Source organism: Polypterus senegalus, chromosome 3 (genome assembly GCF_016835505.1).
Source record: "Polypterus senegalus isolate Bchr_013 chromosome 3, ASM1683550v1, whole genome shotgun sequence".
NCBI classification, from domain to species: domain Eukaryota; kingdom Metazoa; phylum Chordata; class Cladistia; order Polypteriformes; family Polypteridae; genus Polypterus; species Polypterus senegalus.
In genome coordinates this window covers 57269084-57291493 of record NC_053156.1, presented here as the reverse complement: position 1 = coordinate 57291493, position 22410 = coordinate 57269084, and the positions used below count along the sequence as shown (strand labels likewise).

General features: G+C 37.4%; 1 protein-coding gene across 1 annotated transcript; it reads left to right on the top strand.

Moving 5' to 3' along the window:
• Nucleotides 1-3777: 3777 nt before the first annotated feature.
• LOC120526486 (aquaporin-4) lies at nt 3778-17336 on the top strand. Its single transcript, XM_039749652.1, is given in 8 exon segments — nt 3778-3857; nt 4653-4704; nt 5196-5255; nt 5803-6162; nt 7944-8108; nt 9890-9970; nt 16214-16252; nt 16254-17336. Coding segments are annotated over 8 exon segments (1014 nt in total). The 3' UTR covers nt 16431-17336.
• Nucleotides 17337-22410: the final 5074 nt, after the last annotated feature.

Genomic DNA, 22410 nt, shown 5'->3' with positions numbered 1-22410 from the left:
CTATAACACATATGCCATCTTATAATGTTTAACAACAAGAATCCTAACCCACTTAGCATTACAAATGGGGAAAAAAGTCTATTTTGCTAATATTTTGTAAACAATAATCAATACATGATTAATGTCATTATAAATGTATTATATGCTGAGTCCCGTCTTTCGTAGCATTGTCCTGTTTATATGGTGTATGTGTATATAAATATGCTCCCCTGGGAACAATGGGGGGAAGGATAACACTGTGGAACTGTGGCTCCTGACGATAATTGGTCCTGTCAATCATAGACATATATAGATAGACGCTGCATTCACTGTGTTGCCCAGTCGACACGATAAGTCAGCACGTCCACCCTATTCCGAGTGGCAAAACTGCCATCTAAACTAATACAGGTAGACGTGGAAACTGGGTTTTCTGATGAAAAAACAATAACGTTTAGAACAGTATCGTTTACATACAACAGATTTTGGCGAATTGTTTAAATGCAATTATGTACATCCATTTATACACTAATAATGGCAATTATTAAATAATAATAATAATTAAAATAATTTAAATAAGTAATTATTATTAAATAATTCCTCCCATATAAGTAAAATTTCTCGGACTGCCTTCTTCCACCTCCGAAACATTTCTAGACTTCGTCCTGTTCTTACGCAACACAGTACTGAAGTATCAGTTAATGAGTTACCTCCCGTATAGATTACTGTTATGCTATTCTATCTGGCATCCCACAAAAACGTATCCATCGCTTACAACCTCTTCTAAATTCTGCTACCAGGATAATAACTTACTGTTCTAAATCCCCTGAACATATCACACCCATTCTCTCTCAACTTCATTGGCTCCCTGTTAACTACAGAATACAATACAAAATATAATACAAAATACCGCTCTTAACATTTAAAGTTCTCCACAACCTCACTGATCTCCTACAGACGGACACTCCTCTCGCTCATTCAGATCCTCATCTGCAGCTCTACTTTCTGTACCGCACATCAGACTCTGTGCTATGGGAGCTCGAGCGTCTCTCGTAGTGCTCCTCAACTCGAGTATTCTCTTCCCTCTCATATATGCCAGCTCGATTCAATAACACATTTTAAAACTGGCATACCAATTATGAATTTTGCACTGTTACTGCCAGTTATCTTTGTTTGTTTGCTAATAATTGCTTTTTGATTTCTGATTCATCCATCCATTATCCAACCTGCTATATCCTAACTACAGGGTCACGGGGATCTGCTGCAGCCAATCCCAGCCAACACAGGGCACAAGGCAGGAAACAAACATCGAGCAGGGTGCCAGCCCACCACAGTTAATTTTACTAATGTTATTTAATTTTATTGTAAGGTGACCTTAAGTGCTAAGATTATAAAATCCATCCATTTTCTAACCTGCTGAATCCAAACACAGGGGTCTGCTGGAGCCAATCCCAGGGCAGGAACCAATCCTGGGCAGGGTGCCAACCCACTGCAGGACACACACACAAGGGCCAATTTAGAATCGCCAATCCACCTAACCTGCATGTCTTTGGATTGTGGGAGACATGGGGAGAACATGCAAACTCCACACAGGGAGGACCTGGGAAGTGAACTCGGGTCTCCTAACTGCAAGGCAGCAGCACTACCACTGCGCCACCGTGCTGCCCAAGATTATAAAATGGGATTTTCTAATGGTCAAATCTAACCAAAACAATTGTTCAGCCTTACCTATGAAATGTCATTCCCTGGGATCTGGTTTGTACAATCCCAAGCAGCGCATGTGTGAGGCATCTTTATCCATTACTTCACTCCACAGCAGTGCCACTCGCAATATGGCGGCGACATTGACGTACGATGCTGCTGGTCATGTGGTGCCTAGTAATTCTATGTCTGTACTGTCAATTCCATCACCTAGATCTGATCATTCGGTATTTAAACAGAAGGACAAAAAGGAAAAAAAAAATCCCCAAAACATCCCATTCTACTAGACCGCCATTACACTACAGAGACAGGAGAAAACACTGATTCAAACAACTCACACCTTTGTCTACCTGCTACTTTCAACACCCGACAAAAACATTTTTGCACCACAAAATCCCAGGATTCTGGATTACGCCATGTACCAAGGATAAGCACAGTGAGACTGTTTCTTGTTGTTTGGGAAGAGGAGCAAGCCATCAGTTTCATCCGTGTATTTCCATAGGATAATTTTTCCAGCTGAACCAGGTTCACAAACATTATCCATCTTCTGTTAAATCTTCTGGACTTTTATGTGCGTTTCATGCTTTCTGTGTGTCTTACTGAGTTTGTGTTCAGTGTGGGCTCAAAGAAGGGTTTGTGTTGTATATTAACTTTGTGCTGCCATTTTTCTTTTTATCATTACTTTCTGCCGGACGCTTTTGGGATTGAATGTTATGTCATGGTTAGTTGGCGTGTGATATATATATTGTTTGGAGTTTGTTCATTTCTTTTTTTATTGTTATTATTTTATATACTTACTTTATTATTTTGCATTTGGTTTGTTGTTTGACTTAGTTTTGATCGTCGATTTGGAGAAGTTTATTTGGAAGAAGTACGGTTTGTCAGGCCTAACATCCTCAACTTGCCAGGCCACAGGTCTTGGTGGTGTAGCTACCGGTCTTGGAGAGTGAGTCGGCCGTTACAAATTCACTTTACAAGGAAGAACTTGAAAGTTTTTAGAATCCGTTAGGGAGTTATCAGTTTAGGCATTACTGTAATTATTGGTAAATGCTGTGAGTGAATGCTTACCCATAACAAACAGTATCTCCATATTGTAAGGGATTACTTCATATCAAATTTCTTTCTTTCTCTTCTCTTTAAATGGTTTGTGGAGGATGGTATTTGATCTACTTTGAATGCAATGTCCCTTAAAACCTATAAAATTAAAAAGAAATCATTAAATAAAATTGAGGAAGAAGCTGTTATTACCAAAATAAAACAATGCTAAAAATAAATTGTAAGGGATTAAGAGCAAGTATGCAATTTATCCAAAGCTCCTTTGCTTTTGTTTTCTTAATTTGTCTGCAAGGACAAGATCTCTAATTAATTTACAGCCATCGGGGCAGCAGTTAGAACATCACAGAACTGTTTAAGACAAATGTTGCCACAGCCATGGTGCTGTGGCATTAGTTGTGGTAACCAAGTTCTTTGGCTAGCTTTTGTGTTGCTCTCGTGTGTGTTTTTTGGTCTTTCATCATTTACATTTCGGATTTTTCTGGTTCCTGGCTAACTCTTTTGTATTTATTAATTTGAATTTTGGTGGGATTTTGACTTTTTGTTACTTTTCATATAGTGTGCACCCAAACTATATTAAAACTGGGGTGTCTGCCTGGTGATGGTGTTGCAGTAACATGGCCCTTGGATTATTCTACTAAGAGGGCAAGACAAATTGAGAATGGCTAGAAGAAAAGATGTATAGAAAAAAATATATAAATGATACAAGGGTCTGAACCAGGAGAACAAAAAACACGAGACAAGAATTAGGACAAAATGATTGTAGAGCTCAAAATCAGAAAGAAATCAAACACTAATTATTGAACATAAACTGCAAGAAGGGTTTTGGAATCCCAATAGTCAGATAAATAAGTGATTGTAGAATGACCTTTTCATCGTGATGACTAATGACTGACAGGATCACGACGTCCAAAGGCACTCCCCTCAGTGAGAAGAACCTGACAACTTAGCACAGCTAAACAAAATAAAAAATGAACTTTAAAACAAAGCATCAAATGCAAAAAACAAATGATTTCATCAGATTCCTCTCTTTTGAAAACCCCTATAATGATATACAGCTCATTATTGGAGCCAGAAAATAACGTGTTCATAATTTACAAAAAGTCGCTGGATCCTGATATGGATGGGTGAGATGTGTTACTGAGAACTTCCCGTTTATGGTTCCTCTTGGAATGTTGGCACAATAGAAAGTGGATGGCTTTTAGCTGTTTTGAACGTAACCTCTTTGGGCACTGGTTTTAAAGAAGATTTTTTATTGAAAACTCTGCTGTTTTTGGCACAAGTCTGCAACTTATTTTTGCTTTTTGTCTGCACAAGAAGAAAGTGTCATATTTTCGAAGATAGCGGCCAAGCTCAGGAAAAAATGTGGATTCCTAGACTTATGAGGCAGTACTGCTACCCACTGTGTCATGAAGAGATTCACAATTTGTTAAAGGAATAACACACCCAGAAATTATGATTCTCTTCTGTTACTTCCCCTATTTTGTTTGTCGCTAAAGCTGAAAAAAATTGTTACTATCATGTTCATATGAAGAACAAAGATAAGACAATTATACAATAAGTGTCAGTGTGGACCAATGCTGTACAACAGCAATATCAAAATAACTATGAAAAAAATCTCAAGATACTCATGTGGCATAATCCACATGTCAGGTATCCAGATGCATGCTACTAATTTGTATTTAAGGTAAAATATTGCAGAAGGAGTGTATTTCAATGGAAGTGAGCTACTAATGTAAAGACCTGCCCCTGTCCTCATTCACTGGACATTAAGTCACAAGGTTTGTAATGCTCTGTTTGTGAAACTGCAGCAGTGAATCGATATTCTGTTTGTCAAAGTATGTCAAATATAAATACATGCAAGGCATATTTTCCACCTAATTATGCTTTCTCACTCCTTTCTTTTAACTCTTAAACTCTAGTTGCATTTGCCTCTCAGACCAAGCTGTGCAATATTCACATCATAAGAAGCAGGTATTAGCCAATGCAGAAGGTGTTACTGGGCAGGACTTCTGACCAATGAATGAGGGGAGAGGGTGTGTCTTCTATAGAAGAGCTTGTTCTCTTTTAAGTGTGTTCCACTTTCATTCACAAGAGTAATTTTAAAACAATATTTTACCAAAAATACTCATGTTTGGCACATTGTACGTAAAGACTAAATACCTGATATGGGGTTTTCAACATGAGTAATTAGAGCTTTTTTCATAGATATTTTTACTTTGCTTGCTGTTCTTCAGCATCAAGCTTTTTCCATGGATGTTCTGATGTTGTTTACAGTTCTTCAGCATTGACCCTATCGATGCCTATTGTTTCAATACATTTGTTGTCTTCGTTTTCCACTAAAAAATGGGATTAACAATTTTCTTCAGCTATTACTACCAGCAACACAGGGTGTAATATGGATGGTTTAATAATATTATCATAAAAATTAGTACTTAAAAAAATATTTTTTTTATTTACTGCAGGTTAAAATTAGTATAGATAAAGGGTCAGAAATTCTGGCCAGCTGGCCTGAAGGAATACAGGTGGGCTGAGAATTGACAACACCCCTTTCTGCTCCAGAAGGAAAATGTGGACTATAATGGGGGTGTGACTGGAGTCGTGGCTGAACAGGATGGGTACGAAGAAGACGTAAATACACATCTAGCCCTTAAATGCTGTATGGTTTCTAATGCCACATTTTATTTCCTCTTATGTGGTTCTAGTTATACTAAAAATTACTATTTTAATACATAAACAAATGAGTAACTTTCTCCTGCCTGTTCTGCTCCTCTCTCTAATTGCCTGGGTTAACAGATGTAAACGCAAGGGGGAAATACTTAACTACATTACATTGCAGTGCAGTACGAGTTTGGGTTTTGAAGCATTCTTTTAAAATCTAAACATAAAGGGAAATAGGGTTAACCTTGTGCCCTAACATGACAAAACACAGATAAAAAAAATGAGTATTCCTTTGATCTTTCAATTACCCACATACTATGAATTACTGTTAATCTTTAGCCATTAACTTTGAAGAGAAAAGTAGAGAACAAAATCCCGATCTACTCGTTTTTTTTTCTGCCCTTTTCTTAGGAGCTGAAGAGCCGCAGATTCTGGCGTGCAGTTCTGGCAGAGATACTAGGCTCACTGATTTTCGTTTCTGCAGTGTTAGGTTCCTCAATACCAAATCAAGGACAGGATTGCTCAATTCTTCTGCTACAGCCTGCTCTGGCTGCTGGATTCACAGCTGTGGGACTTGGCCACTGTTTTGGAGACATTAGTGGAGCGCAAGTGAATCCTGCAGTCACCCTGGCTTTTCTTGCCACACGGAAGTTGGACATTCTGCGAACGGCTTCATACATAATTGGTCAATGTCTGGGGGCTACAATGGCAGCTGGTATCCTCTACCTTACAATTCCCCTGAAATCAGCAGCTCGGTGCTATGTAAACATGGTTAGTATGATTCACTTTTGAGTTCAAAGTAGATGGTATAGATCTGCAATACCTGCTGTTTAGAGCATCAGTTTTAATTTGAAATGCAAAGCCACTTAAAGAAAAAGTTGTATGGGGAACAGAACTGAAGAGCCTAAATGTTTGATGCAATTAACAATTGTAAAGTATGCAGTTTTGAGGGCTAGTTCCAAAACCTGCTAACCGCCTGAATCCATCCATTTACTAAACCTTTTTTTGCACTACATGGTACTGGATAATGAGAAACCATTAAGGGAGTAATGCGGACAGGGCAGGAACCAACCCTGGAAAGAAAAGCAGTGCACTATAGGATATAATAGGATATAATATTATTGGGCGGAGTGGTGGCTCTGAGGAAAGGGATCTTCACTGGCAAATGGAAGGTCGCCAGTTTAAATCCCATAAATGCCAAAAGGGACTCTGCTCTGTTGGGCCCTTGAGCAAGGCCCTTAACCTGCAATTGCTGAGCGGCGCTATATCAATGCAGTTTTTTTTTTTATAATAGAAATAAAAGTTAATGGTATTAACCAAAATAAATCACAGATACACCTTGCAGAAGGAAACCCTACCATCTCACCTGCAAACAATCAAATTGGATAAAAATAAGTTCAGTCGTTTATATCCTGATTACTCAGTAAAACGTTGTAGGGGTAGGGAATAGAACATGTTCTGGCAGCATGGAGGACTAAACAGACCCTGTGAGGGACATCACAAAGCACGCTTGTTCATATGCCTGCACCCACATATGTTAGGTCAATTTACAGTCTCCAATAAAGCTTACCTGAGTAATTTTGAGATGAAGTACAAACCCAAAAATCCTCAGACACATACAGGACAGTCCTACAGACTACACACTAATGGTGCCTGGACTGGAATTTCAACCAATGAGCCTGGAACTGTAAGGCAGCAGAGCTCCACACTGTGCCACAAAAGCACTCTGTCAGTATGTTTTTATATTTTTTATGAGAAGTGTTATAGAAATGGAGCCAATCAACTGACAAAATTACATTATTTCAATAATAATCAGAGATATGATACTTACCTGGTCTCATTTTAAACTCTAAAATATAACTAGCATGTTTTGTAACAAAACCATTCAATTAATATGTAATAGAATGATTGCTTCACATAATCAGAGAGCTTAATTACTGGGAAGATTTTAATAAATGTGTTTTAATTTGTAATGCATTTTCTAAAGACGTTATATTATTAACTGCCAGACAGTATTCATAAGCTATTAAGAAGGCTGCCAGAAGGCCTCATCTGGAGCACTGTGTGCAGTTTTGGTCTCCAGAATACAGAAAGGACCTAGAGCACTGGAGAAAGACAAGAGAAGAGCGACTAGGCTGAGTCCAGGGCTACGAGGGATGAATTATGAAGAAAGATTAAAAGAGCTGAGCCTTTTCAGTTAAAGCTAAAGAAGATTAAGAGGAGACATGATTGAAGTGTTTAAAATTCTAAAAGGAATTAGTACAGTGGATTGAGACAGAGACCATAGACACTTAATAAGTTACTAAGTAATATGGTTGAAAGTAGGACTTAGGGACTTTGAAAACTCGACTTGATGTTATTTTAAGAATTATGTGGATGGGACTGGTGAGCTTTGTTGGGCTCAATGGCCTCTTCTCATCTAGACTGTTCTAATGAGCGTTTATTATTATTATTATTATTATTATTATTATTATTATTATTATTATTATGTAATTTTAAAATAACTCCTTTGTTTTATTAAAATTAAAATGGATTTTGCTAAATTTTTTCAGATAAATTCTGAAAGCAATGCGGGCCAAGCTCTGGGAATGGAGGTCCTTGCCACTTTCCAGCTTGTTTTCACCATCTTCTCAGTAGAGGACCACAAGCGACGAGAGGTGGGAGAACCAGGAAACCTTGCTATTGGATTTTCTTTGAGTGCCGGAATACTCACTGCGGTGAGATATCACCAGTTCCACATAGATGTTTACCCAAAGAAGCAAAGTCTTACTTTATTTTAATGTATTATTATTGATAAAACTGATAACAGAGTATTCATCTCATGTACATATGCATTCTTATGTGTAAAACTGGTCAATGTTTTTTAGATAACACAACTAAACAAATGATTAAAATAAGCTCAGCTCAGCCTTAAATGCCCTCTTTAACTTTTTCTCTCTCATTTGCTTCAAAATACATTTGGACATGTAACAAAAATAGGCATAATTTAACAAAGTTAGCCAATTGGCTGTGTGCTACCTTTTTATTTGTGCCTCACTGCTAAATGGCTGGTAGTTAAGGAAAATTAAAAATGTTATCAAGAGATTAAGCTATATGAAATCATTAAAAAGAACTAAAATCTGGAAATAGAGCAGATGGCTTTGTTAATTTCTTAATGAAATAAAACCCTGGTAATTTCTGGTATGGTAAACTAATGAAAGCAATTTTCATTTTTCAAGTAACAATAGTATTGACTTTAGATAAACAATGCAGCTTTAAAAACAACACAGCATACCTCTGGTTTAGAGGTTTCTTCTTTATTTTGATGATAGGATGTATTACAGTATTCTATATTACCAAAAATGATTTTAGTTAAATCTTGTATACTGTAAACTCAAAGTGATGTAATTCATAGAGTATAAAGGTTTAGATCAGTAATGATCGACATGTGCTGCAACGAAAAGTTAAATATGAAGGTCTTAATAGTGAAAAGTTCCATCCTAAATACAATATTCTATTGTGATACAGATGATCCAGCCACTTCAAATCATTTACACACCTTAATGAATCTTAAAGAGCCTTGTCTGCTCCATTTTTCACTTTACTTCACTTTCACTTTCATATCCATGGCAGCTATGTGTCAAACTGGACCGATCTAACTACACTACTCTTAACAACACTTATATCTTATTGCTGCTCCCAAGCCACGGATATATATATATATATATATATATATATATATATATATATATATATATATATATATATATATAAATCTCTTCAAAATGCCCCAATCCCCCATGTTTTTTCCCTGGTGGCTGTGCCTGTTACATCCCTATGAGAGGTGGGTGGTTAGCAGGCATGCTATCTATACACCAAAACCACCTCAAATGATTCCTTTCATTCCTGAGAAGCAATCATATTGCTGAGTTCCTCACTCTAACCTCAGAAAATGAGCCCAGTAAACTTTCTTGGTACTTTAGGTCCTTACCAAGAGCTGGTGCCATAGGTGAGGATGGAGATATAGAGTGACTGGTTAGTAAAAAGCGTGGTCTGAGAACTTAGCTCTAGCTTCACCACCCAGGTTTGGTATAACATCTGGATACCTTGCCACACTATGGTGTTGATCAGTCTAACAACTTCGTCTAACCTCACCCCTGAAAGTGTATTCTACATCTACTGTTATTAAATACGAATGTTGGCAGAACTAATAAAATGTTACTTAACATGCTAAAAAACTAAGCTTGCACTGACCTATTACAAATGCACATTAGTCTTCTCCAAAACAAAACTAATTACATTTACCTGCAGTTAGAGGGCAACATGTGGCAAATAAAATGGGAGATCTTTCCACTAAGGAAGGAGGGCGTCCGAAAGGAAATTTTCCAATCACATGTTGAAGCAAATGAGTGAAAGAATGTTGGGAAAAATACATTTTTCAAATGAACCTGAATGACAGAATGGCCATCTTCCAACTGAAGACTTTCTAATGTCTGTATGTTTCACTCTGTGTCCGTAGGGTCACATTTCAGGGGGGAGCATGAATCCTGCCCGCTCACTTGGGCCAGCAATAATAACAGGTTACTGGGAACACCACTGGGTAAGATCTTTTGATAAATGTACATGTTAACAATTTATGTTGGGATCCTTCTCACCTTCAAAGGTCATGTGAAAAGACAATTTCCCTTCGGGAAGTAATAAAGTACATCAAAATCAAAAATTGTAATGACTCATGTAACTATCTATACATCTTTAAAAAGTATTAACATTACTAAAAAATATATTTTTTATTGGTAGGATTTAACAGATTTTTGAAATGATGAGACCTTTTCATATTGTCTGAAGCAAAATGCCTCATGTGTAATTACATTTTTTTCAACTATACTTTTATGATTACAGGATTAAAATGCCCACCTATACCTTTCACTTACCTTAACACTGTTGGCACATACAACACGGCCAAACTAGGAGAGGATCCTTTAGGCTACAGATGCATTATTAATGTCCTAGAGACAATGCATTAGAGAACTAAAATCAACAAATAGAAAAAAGCCAACCACTTCATAATACATGCTCCAACAAGTAAAAAAAAAAAACAAATTTCAAACCGAAAATAAAAATCAGCATCATTGTTTACATTTGCGCTATAATTTACAAAAAAAAGAATCTAAAAATTCTCTTGCTTAATTGCAAGTATTTGTTTTATAGTTCTTTGTCTAAGGTCTATAAATGTCACAAGGTGTAAAAATGGCTGACACAAGCTATCTGATTAGCATGCATACTGAAAAAAGATTATACTGTATACGACATCTTGAATTACTACCCATAGGCATCGTCCACCACTCTCTTTATATATATATAGATATAGATATATTTATAAAGTTATATAAATATATATATTGTGAGTGTTGTATCGTGATCGTGACTGAGAGAATAAAAGTAAAATAAAAAAATGCTAACTTTTACAAGTACTATAAATTTACACCGGCTGTTACAGGCACAAATCAAATGTTTGTTTTTATTGTATCTAACTACTCAAAATGGTAAATTTGTGGGGGAGCTGATTTCGAACTTGTGGCCTCTGGATTATAATGCAGCAGTTCTTACAACTGCACCATGGAAGCTGTGATATTGCACTTGTACCTTTTGTGAAAGTGTTTATTTGATATTTGGCCATTAGCCTTCACACATTATACTGTTCATGTCTACATTTTGTCATTTATTACTAAAACATGAAAAACTTTTCTGTTTTAACAATGTGTTTACATAGATTGTTGTAGACACTGAACACACATGAAATAATTTCCCCATTACAACTCTTGGTAGCTCACTCCCAGATAATCAAGGCTTGAAGTGGGAGAACTTCTTGACTGTTATGCAGCGGTGGGGATGGGGTAGTAAACAGGCTGCTTGGGCTTATCGACACATTTACAAGACAAAAGACACTGACGGAGAGGTGCTTAGGGATTTAAGGTGGGCCTGGTTTATGAGTTTTTTCATAGGCTTTGGTAATTCTAATGTTAAGTCACTAAATGCAGTTTTGGCATTATCATTCCACACCCCACTGTTGGGGGTGTAAGATCAGTCAAGAGTGCCACTCTCTCGGAAAACTGGGGGGGTACAAACTGGCAGTAGTGGCCTGCTAAGCTGAGAATGGCTTGGAGTTGCCTCTTGGTCTTCGGACGGGGCCTTTTTAATATGGCATCAACGTTTAAACACTATGGCCTCATGGTGCCCTGGCCCTCAAGGTAGCCTAAATATTTGGCTTTGTTTAATCCAAAGAAGCATTTAGAAGACTGGCCTCAACTTGTGTCTATAACATATGTTGGAATAGATGACCACATCAACCAAGTAGGCATCACTATAGGAGTTATGAGGGGCCCCATGTAACCCAAATGGAAGGACACGATACTGCCAGTGCCCAGTACAGGTACTAAATGCGGTCTTAGCCTTTGCGGAGTCCATTAAAAAAACTTGTCAGTACCCCTTCATCAAATATTCAGCCTTACCTAGCTTCTCGAGGAGGTCATCCACTTGTGGCATCGGGTAGGCATCAAATTGTGAGACTTGATTAAGCCGACAGAAGTCATTGCAAAACCTCTAACTCCCATCAGGCTTGGGGACCAACACAAGGCCTGGACCAGGGACTATGACTCTCCTCTATAACCCCTAGTTCCAGCATGCACTCGATCTCTAGTTCTTCTCCATCTTTTTGCCTCAGGAACATGATATGGGTAGTCTTGAAATATTACCCTAGGTTCTGTCAAAATATCACGCGCAATCAGAGAGGTTCTTCCAGATTTTTCACTTAATACCTCTGGGAGAGACAGGATAACTGATTCCATCTCCCTTCATTGTTGTGGAGTCAAATTAGGTCCAAAAGTTAAGGTTATTTTTATGAGTAAAGTGTGAGCGGGGCTGATCGGAGGAGGAATCGGGCTCTCTATCCTTCCACGGTTTAAGCATGTTCATGTAATAGACATGCTCACTCGGTCGAAGTTTTGGGTTGTTTAACTAAATACTTGACAAGCCCTTTCCTCTTCTTAATTTCATATGTGCTTTGCCAATGGGCCAGTAATTTGGAGTGAAAGGTAGAAACTAGAAGCATGACACAATCTCCTGGGCACAACTCCCATAGATACATGCCCCAGTCATAATATCAGGCCTGTGCTGGTTACACCTCTTCTATGTGACTTTTTAGGATTGGGAAAATCTTTTCCAATCTATTGTGTAACTTTGCAATATATTCTAGTATATTTGTGGAAGTGAGAGCCTCTTCCTCCCAAACTTTTTTTAAAATGTTCAATATGCTCCGGGGATGTCGTCTGTATAATAACTCAAAGGGCGAAAAAGGATAAGGGGGAGGAGCTGATCCGAGTTCCTCCCATCCTTACTGACCACCTTGCGAAGCATCTGTTTGAGAGTTTGGTTAAACCTGTCCACTAGATCATCGGTTTGAGGATGATAGACCCAGGTCTTTAAATGTTTTATCCTCAGTAACTTTGCTGTTTTCCTAAATGTCTCCAAGGTAAAGGGTGTCCCTTGATCCGTCAGGACTTCTTTAGGGATGCTGACTTGCGCAAAGACCCCTTACGAATTCCTGCGCAATGGCTTTGGATGTGGCTGAGCGCAATGGAACAGCTTTGGAATATTAAGTAGCATAATCTACTAGGACTAAAATATATTTGTGTCCTCTGGATGAGGGTTCTAGGGGTCCCACTAGACCGACCCTGATTCGTTCAAACGGAAGCTGGCACCTCTCTAAATTGGAAGTGCAGTTGTGAGAGAGGATCTGTGTCGACCTCAAGGGATGTGGTTTCATCGCACATCACCAGTGCGACGGGTGATGACATTTCATTTTGCAATGGTGAGGAGATCACCATGTCACACTGACTGGCTATGTCTTCTCTCTGCCGCTTGTTTACATGTTGTGGAGGCAGTCTGGGACTTTTTCCACCAATCACTAGGTCCAAAAGTGGTTTTGAAGGGATAATGTTAAACCGCTTTTACTTTTAGACCAGTCTTGCCCCAGGATCACCGGGAATGGAGGGTTTGGGAGGACCACTATGGTCAAGTTTTTTAGTTACCCTCTGTAGTTGATGAAACATGCAGATCAGACTGATCTTACCCTTTAACCACTCTTGTGGTAACACAAACTGGCAGTCAAAAATGGAAATGTTGCCGTCAGAATCAAACAGGGCAGATATTTTGTGGCCATTGACAATTACGACTCTCGTACATGGAAAGGTCAGGTTGTCCATGATCCCTCTGCATTCCCCTTTGTTACCAAGCAGAAAGCATGGCCACAAATCCTGGGACTAAAGAGCTTACTCCGACTGGTGACAGTTGGTCCAACAAGTTCAGTGTTCCGTCCGGGTTTGACTAAGAGACAGTTCTGCCCTCTCAGATTGTGCAGCTGCCCTAAGTTCTTTGATGATCCTGATTATCTTGAGCATGTTTTCAATCCTTAAACCGCCACAACCGGCTATTGTTAGTTCTCAATGTAATTTGCAGGCACGCCAGAGCCAAGTATATTCGGTGGAATACATTCGTTGAACAGCGCAACCAACTATAGTCGGTTCCCAGTGCAACTTTCCAGCACGTCAGAGCCAAGTATATTCTGCAATACACATTCGTTGAACACTGCAACCAGCTATAGTTAGTTTCCAGTGCAATTTGCCAGCATGCCGGAACCAAGTATTTTCAGTGACGTACATTTGTTGAATGCCGCAACCAGCTATAGTCAGTTCTCAGTGCAATTTGCCAGCACATTCGTTGAATAGCCAGCTCATGACCACTGCTGCCCCCAAGCGAATTAGCTTCACTGTCCCTGGGATTCAGCCGCTGCACTAGCCTAGCCTGCAAGCATTAGTATTGGCCTCTGTGTGCTTGTGTGCAGCCAGTTCAAGCGCAGTTGGCTTAGTGATTTACTGAATTTCATCAATGGCTTCAGTTGCATCTTGTACATATATTAGATTGTTGCAGTTGTTTTTTATAATTTTTACAGCTCATTGGCAGTGCGTATAATGGTCAGTGTTGCAGTAACTGTGATGCTCTTTGTATGAAAAAAATATGTGTTCCATTAAAATTTCACCTATTTTACTGGGTGAATTGTGACGTTTCCTTAAAAAGTGCAGCAAAAAAGTATTGAGTATCAGGGGGTGCATTAACTCCCACTTATGTGGCATTTTAAGGGTTAAACTGTTGTCCCCAGACCTGCTGGGTGATATACTCTGGAAGGCTGTTCAGAAAAAAATAGCAGGTGATTTGCTCTACTATCTGGTGGGTGTTGTTCTCATCTGGCCTTAGCCAACGCCCTGCCTTAGCCCATACGGAGAATGCCTGTGAGTGGGTCAGCCGCCCAGGGTCAAATCTCCACTGCCTTATTAACTTCACCTGCTGGTGTGGGGCACCCTTACATTTAGCAAAGGTCTCTGCCTTTGTGGGGAGTGCAGTGCTCTCCTCCGAGAAGCCATAATAAGCCTCCTGGGTCTCCCTCGTCTGGACTAGCCCAATTCTGTCGGCCCCTCCTGCACACTCCTCTTTGTATTTACTTTGTAAAAGTATTACCCTAGAGGACTGATCTTGCACCTGGTTTTTCTAAATAATGACATGCATCTCATCCTCGGCAACTTGGGTACGGTACTCTCCCACTTGGATACTTGTGGAGGCTGGTTATTCCAAGAGGTTTTTCAGGTCCTGCTCCTAGGACAACTTGGAGCTAATAAATCCTGCTGACTATGCGACTGTCAGAATAATGGACCAAAAGCCACAAAAAGGTTTGGGGTAGCCACCCCGTATATTGTAGTTTGGCTGCAGAAAGAAGCAAAGAAATTGATTTTCAAAACTGAGTTCAAGACAGAACTGATTTATGTAGGAGAAAATGGCGGTTTTAAAGTCTGGCAGAGGAAGTAATGTAATTTGCCCCAGAACCGGAAGTGACATCATTTGGCCCAGATGGAATTTCCTGTAACTGGTCTGCAGGAGAATAAGAGAAAGGGTTAGTGCACTCTGCCAGCCCCTGGTCCAGCATGGAATTACACTCATTCGAGCCCTTTGACTGCCTCCCATGTGCATATGTGTGACAATATATATATACTGTATATATATATATACTGTATATATATATATATATATATATATATATATATATATATATGTGTGTAGAACACTGAACTGTGTGTATCAAGTTTAGGAGTATTGTCGTTAGTTTCTGCTTCTGAACCAAATAAGTAAAGAAAGAAGAAAGGCACTTTCTCTCTTTGTCTTTTATGTGCTGGAGTTGTAATTGAAAAACATAACAATAACATGAAAAGAATCAGTGTTTCGGATCTTTACCCTGAGGTTGCTTGCTTCAGCTTTTCTACCCATGATTTTTGTTTTCATTGCTTGTATGTTTTTTACACATTACAACTTTCACTTCAAACAAAATTTCTTTCTTATGTTCTCGAGTTTTATTTTTCTTTATTGTGCTTATATTTTCATTTAGATTTACTGTATGTAGCATTTTGAATTCAGGATAAATATCAGCAAGAAAATTAGGCATATAATTGCTCTAAGTATGCAGTTTTAAGAGTGAAAAGAAATCCTAGCAACCTCATCTTTTGACCGCTGGTGTGCACTTTTTATGTGTTTTATATTTAAAACTGAAGACATCTAACTCAAAATGCAACTACACTACAACACATGACACATTCTAGAGCTAGATTCAATTCAAATCTGTTTTCTCTGAACTTTACTCAGTATGCATGTAACTACCTCCAGATAATAACTGATAATTAAGTTAAGCTGAAATATTTCCAATTTATTCAACTTATCTCTCTTTTATTCTTCATCTCAACAGGTGTACTGGATTGGTCCGATGCTTGGCGCACTAATGGCTGGGTTTTTCACACGAGTTCTTCTTTGCTGCTACAGCCTCTCGTCAGAAACTTATCAACTGCATAACATGTAAAGATATTGAGATCATCGAAACAGGCAGCGTATCCAGATCCTCATTATCCACAGTTACCCAGTCAGCAATGCGAGCAAAACAGTCCAATAAACACGACCATAATTAGATCTGTTTTAGATGACCAGAGAAACTAACAATATACCGCAAAGCAACTTGCCAACTGTATAGCTAGGCAACAATCTGCTGTTACCAACAGCAGTGAACTACTTAATTGAAGAAATATTGGTGAGAGCCACCTGAGAGAACCCACAAATGATGTTAAGAAAAACAAATGGTTGTGTACTTTTCTAAATGTGGTGAGGCTCAACAGCCTATAATTATGAGGATATCAAGTAACAAGTTTATTCCTGGGGAAAAAATCAACTAATTGGACATCAGATAAGCTGCTCTACTGCATGAGTAGCTTCTTGTTCATTAGCATTTTTATGAAGAGATTATAAAACTAGAAAAAAAGCAGAGGTTTTCAGCTATTACTTGTGTTGTTCATTTTAAAACATTTCTTAATTAGATGTTAACTATTACCTGAGTTACTTGTTTAACTGGATTACTCACTCTTACTCTGTTTACAACTATGATAACTATGATAAATGTCCCAGAGTAGAACATAATGTTCATCCTTTATGGAGTAAAATATTATATATATTATATAAATTATTAGCAAAAAATGTAAGGAAATCTAATAAAATTCTAGGCAGCTTGGTGGTACCCCAGCTATTCCTTCTCCTTCACATCTCCATTGAGTAGGGTTCAATTCTTGACCCATTTGTTTTCTATTTAAATTCCAGCCCATTTTCATCTAGTTCTTTTATTACCACACTTATTGTAACTTCACCTGTTTGTTGTCTGGTACATATCTTGTAATCGATATTTAACCCACTTCCTATTGTTCATATGACTTACTCACTTCCGATGACAAAACATGAATCAATGATCAGTTTCTTTCATGTTAATTAAGAAATTAAATTTTCATATGAAGAATAGTTCAAGATTTCACCAATGGATGGTGCTAGTAATGGATAGAAATATTAAAGGAAGTGTTAAAATACAGATTATAAAATTATACTAAAACAAACCCAAGACTAAAAAGTTGAAAATAATACAGTGGTTCTCAACATATGGGGCAGGCTCCCCTAGGGGGGCACGAAATAACAAAAAGGGGTCGCGAAGATATGAAAAAAAGAAAACAAGAATCAAAAATATGAAAAAAACATCTGTTGAAACCAAAATAAATTAACTTAAACTACATTCTGATACTAGAACAATAAATATAGAGTTAGATAAATGTCGAATAAAGTTAAGTAGGTATAATAAAATATGCATCTACATTTTAAAAAATGTTGGGGATTAAAACTGTTATGAAACTGAAATATATATATATATATATATATATATATATATATATATATATATATATATATATATATAAATACTTTTTAAAAAGCACACTTATATTAAGTTAAAAAGGGTACTAAAAGGTAAAAAATAAGTCTCTCATACATCACTCGTAAAATAAAACCTTTTATTATTTTATTTTTTACTTTTTAGTACACTTTTTAACTTAAGCGTGGTTTTTGAAAAAGTATTTTTTTATATATATTTCATTGTACTCCAGTTTCCTCACATACTGTATCTCAAAGGTGTGCAGCTTCAGCTCAATGGCAACTTTTTTTATTAGTCCAGTATGACTGAGTGTAGGTGTTTGCATGAATGTTTCCTGTGAAGGTCAGAAGCCAGAATGATTCAACAGCTTGCATCTAACATAGGATTATAAGCCAAATCGAAAAGAGCAAGTTCAGAAAATTGATATACTGTATGGATGAAAAATGCCTTCCATTGTTAAAACACTTATAATTGACAAATGAACCAAATACCACTAATTGCACATATCACTAAAGAGTAATTATAACTCAGTTTCCTCTGGTTTTTATAATTTTATAATTTTTCTAATCATATTTAGCATATTATAACAAATGAAATATCTTGAAAACGTGCAATGACTTTGGCTATAAGATTTTTTTTCTGTAATATAATTTTTCAACCAGCAGTTGTCAAAGACAAACTAGGACTGAACCTACTTTTGCAACACAAATATTATTGACATTGGGGCAGCCTATGATCTTCTTTGTCATCTGAAACATTTTACGCCATAATTCAATTGTGTAATTGTGTAGTGTTTAAACACATTAATAACAATGCTTTTACTTTCCTGATTTTTACTCAATTTCTCTAAAAAGGAATAGCATGAACAATCATTTAAAAAATAATACTGTTTCATTATTATATAATCACAGTTAAATTAACAAATTAGAAAAGGTAGTGCTTTGCATGTTAAGGGCCAGTTTCAGCTGTTTCTGGATTGCTGAGCTAGTTCTAGAATGTCCATAACAAACACCATATTCAAACACAATTTTGCTCATAAGAATACCCTACACTAAAATACTCTGGGCCAAACATAAATGACCATCTTTGCAGACTGCTATCATACTTTCATTGAAATTTAACATGTATCATCTTCCTTTATATCCATAGCACACCATTTTATTGCCATGACTGCCAGCTCTTATTTTATGATGGCTGAATATTTGGCACCTGGTGCCTGACAAAAAAAATATTGGCTGTAATTGTTACATATGAAATGTCCTTGGGCTCTGTTCATCATTTACCACTTTAGAACAGTATTGCAATGAAAACAAATACAGTAAGAAAGTCAATTAAGCCATTGTCCAAAGTAGCTTAACCCAGTGGAAATGTTATTCTTGGAGGAGGCAATGGCAGAAGCATTAGTTGGGGTTCGGTACACCTTTGGGACTAAGGCTGCTGCAGTGACTTCTGAGTGGATGAGATCCAAGTGAAAATGTTGAGTGTACTGGATGTCATGGGGGGATTTGGTTAGCACATCTCTTCAGTGCTGCTTGGAAGTTGCCTTGGGATTGGAAGGTAGGGATAGTGGTTTCCATTTTTAAAAAGGTATACAAGCAGGTGTATTCTAATTACTGAGGATTACTCTCTTCTGCCTCCCTGGGAAAATCTACCAGACAACTGCGGTTTCTTCATTGATGGTAAGGGATGAGCAGGTTTAACAAGTTGAGGAGTTCCAGTACCTCAGCATCTTATTCACAAGTGATGGTAGACATGATCACAGGATTGACCAATGAATTAGTGAAGCAGTAGCAGTTTTACAAATGTGGTACCAAAGAGTGGTGGTGAAGCTGGAGCTTAGTCCATAGACAAAGCTATCAATTTAACTGCCAGTCTACATACCCCCCTTTCTCACCTATAACCATGTAGTTAGAATGTTCCCAGAAAGCCTCTCTTGGAATGTGTAATAAGCCCCCTGGAAGAGGGCTGAGAGGAAAGTTGACGACACATATGAGGGACTGTATCTCTTGAAGGTCTAGGGAATAGAAGTCAATGGGGACAGGGACGCCTGGTCAGATCAGCTCAGCATGTAGTTGAGGTGACCCTCACTACGAGCAGCAGAAGAAACATCATGATAATGATGTCTGATTACATAATGTAAAAATCTTTAATACCCATTTTGAAATTATCATTTTGAAAGACATTTTTTCCTGTTATGTTTTTGCAGGTATGGTGACAAATTCTGACACATTCTCATGTTTTTACATGCTTTTGAAATTTTGTTGTTAATGGTCAAAAGTCAAAATGTAAAACTGGATAACTGCTTGTCTTATTTTTAACAATACAAGCATCTGTACTAAAGAACTGTTCTCAGTTAGTCTAAACTAACAACTGCAAAAATGTATACTGCACAAACGTCAACTGACCATAATGAGATTCATATTTTACAATAAAGCTAATACATTTGTTATGTAATTGTGTACATTTATTATTATTATTATTATTATGGCTTTTTCAACATAGGAGAGTTTCAGGAAAACTTCATAGATCAAAGGAGTACAAAGTTACCAATTAATTGAGACTAATTACTTTTGATAAAAGAAGTGTATCTTTGCATTTAGTACAATCATAAATATAAATGTAGAAAGGGACAAAAAATGCACCAAACTGATAGCAGCACTATGGGGTCCAGCCAATAAGACATCAATGTACAGTATTTCGGCACAGACAGAAAACCAGCCTAAGCATGAAGATCAGTGGTGAACTTCTTGAGAAAGAGAAAAATCTTGTGAATGCTTTGGAGAAAGAAGCACAAATACTGGAATAGCGAAGGGATCCAGCACATTTGATTCAGAATGTATTCAGACCCCTTTCATTTTTGCACACTTTTTTTGTGCTATACATTTAACTTTTAATTGATAAATTTGCCATTTTTGCCATATACCTATAATGGCAAAGTGAAAACATGTTTTCAGAAAAATGTGCAAATGTTCAAAATCAAAACCAGAGGTCTCTCATTTATATAAGTTTTCAGACCCTTAATTCAGTACTTTTTGGAATCACCTTTGGCAACAATTACAGCTTTGACTCTTTGGTATGTCTCTACAAGCTTTGCACACCTGGATTTGGACAGTTTATCCCATTCTTCCTGGAAGGTTCTCCCAAGCTCTATCAGATTGGATGGGAAGTGTCTTTAAACTGTCATCGTTAAGTCTCTCTCTACAGAGATTCTGTGAGATTTAAGTGTGGGCTTTGGCTGGGCCACTTATGGACAGTCAGAGACAGCACCCTTTGTCATTATGAGTCATTGAGTGTATGCTGATTGGCAAAAATGGCAAATTTATCCTTTCAAAATTAAATCTACAAAATAATAAAGGGTGCACAAAGTGAAATATTTTCCCAATCCACTATATGTCCACAGATATGGTTTAAATGGATACCCAGAAGCTATATTCTTAATTGTAAGTACATCAATTGTTTAAACAGACATAAACCGTCATCAAGCAATTTAAAGATACTGGGTAAGCTGAAGACAGAAAACACAGTGAAAATACCCAGAGAGTCGTCTGTGACTTATGAACAGTACTTAACGATATTCTCCTCAAGGAACCGGAGGAAATCCACTGAAGTGCTTGCTTAGTGTCTGGCAGTACAAGATTCCCCATTCTTGTGAAAAGGCAACAAGCAGAAAAGACTGCAATATGTCAAAGACTGTAAAGCTTGGAGTGATGGCCAGTAGCAACAACAACAACATTTATTTATATGGCACATTTTCATACAAATTATTTAGTTCAAAGTGCTTCACAAGATGAAGATAGAAAACAAGAAAAATACAAAAATTAGATTTGGCAATACTAAGTAACAAAGAATAAAGTAAGGCCTGATGGCAAAGAGGACAGAAAAAAAAACTCCAGCAAAGACAAAATCTGCAGGGGTTCCGAGGCCATGAGACCGCCCAACCCACACCTGGCATTCTACCTAATATGAATGATCTCAGTCAGTCCTCATGGTTTTCAGGCTTCACATGGAAGAATTAGATGATGATGGTCATGTGGACATCTGACCTTCGATCCATCAATGTAAGGACTGCATGTTGGCTTGATCAGGTGAAGGTAGCACAGATAGCCACCACAGACAACCGGAAAAAGAACAGCAGAGAAAGTAGAAAGTCTTATGGAGGACTGAATCCCAAGTTAAAAATTTTAGTTCAAAAAGACACAAAAATGCTATTAAAAGAAATGACACCCTTCAACATGGCTTGGTGGTTGGTTTTATGGCCAAATAACTAGCTTTAAAAATTATTTTCTTGGGTGGTGTACTTTTGTAAACTATTTTCATTTGATTTAATTTCATCACCTGAAACCACTTTTCCTGGTGAGGGTTACAGTTACTGTTAAATTTGTTTCTGAAACACAAGAGTACAATTTAAAACATGTATGTTAACACCTAATTTGAGCCCATAAACTCCTATAAATCAAACTAATATCTTGCTTATAAAAACATAGGAAGCAGTATCCATTTTCCAACCGTTGATGTTATTATTTATTTATTTATGAAGTAGTAAGATTGTAGTTACTTTTTTACACATTGCTTGACATGATAAGATATTTTTTGGGTGTGTGTGTGTCTTTTTGTTAGTATTGTATTCTAAGTTGACTTGCAAGAAATAATTTCATTGTACTTTGTACACATGACAATAAACTTAAACTTGACACTAATCATGTCAT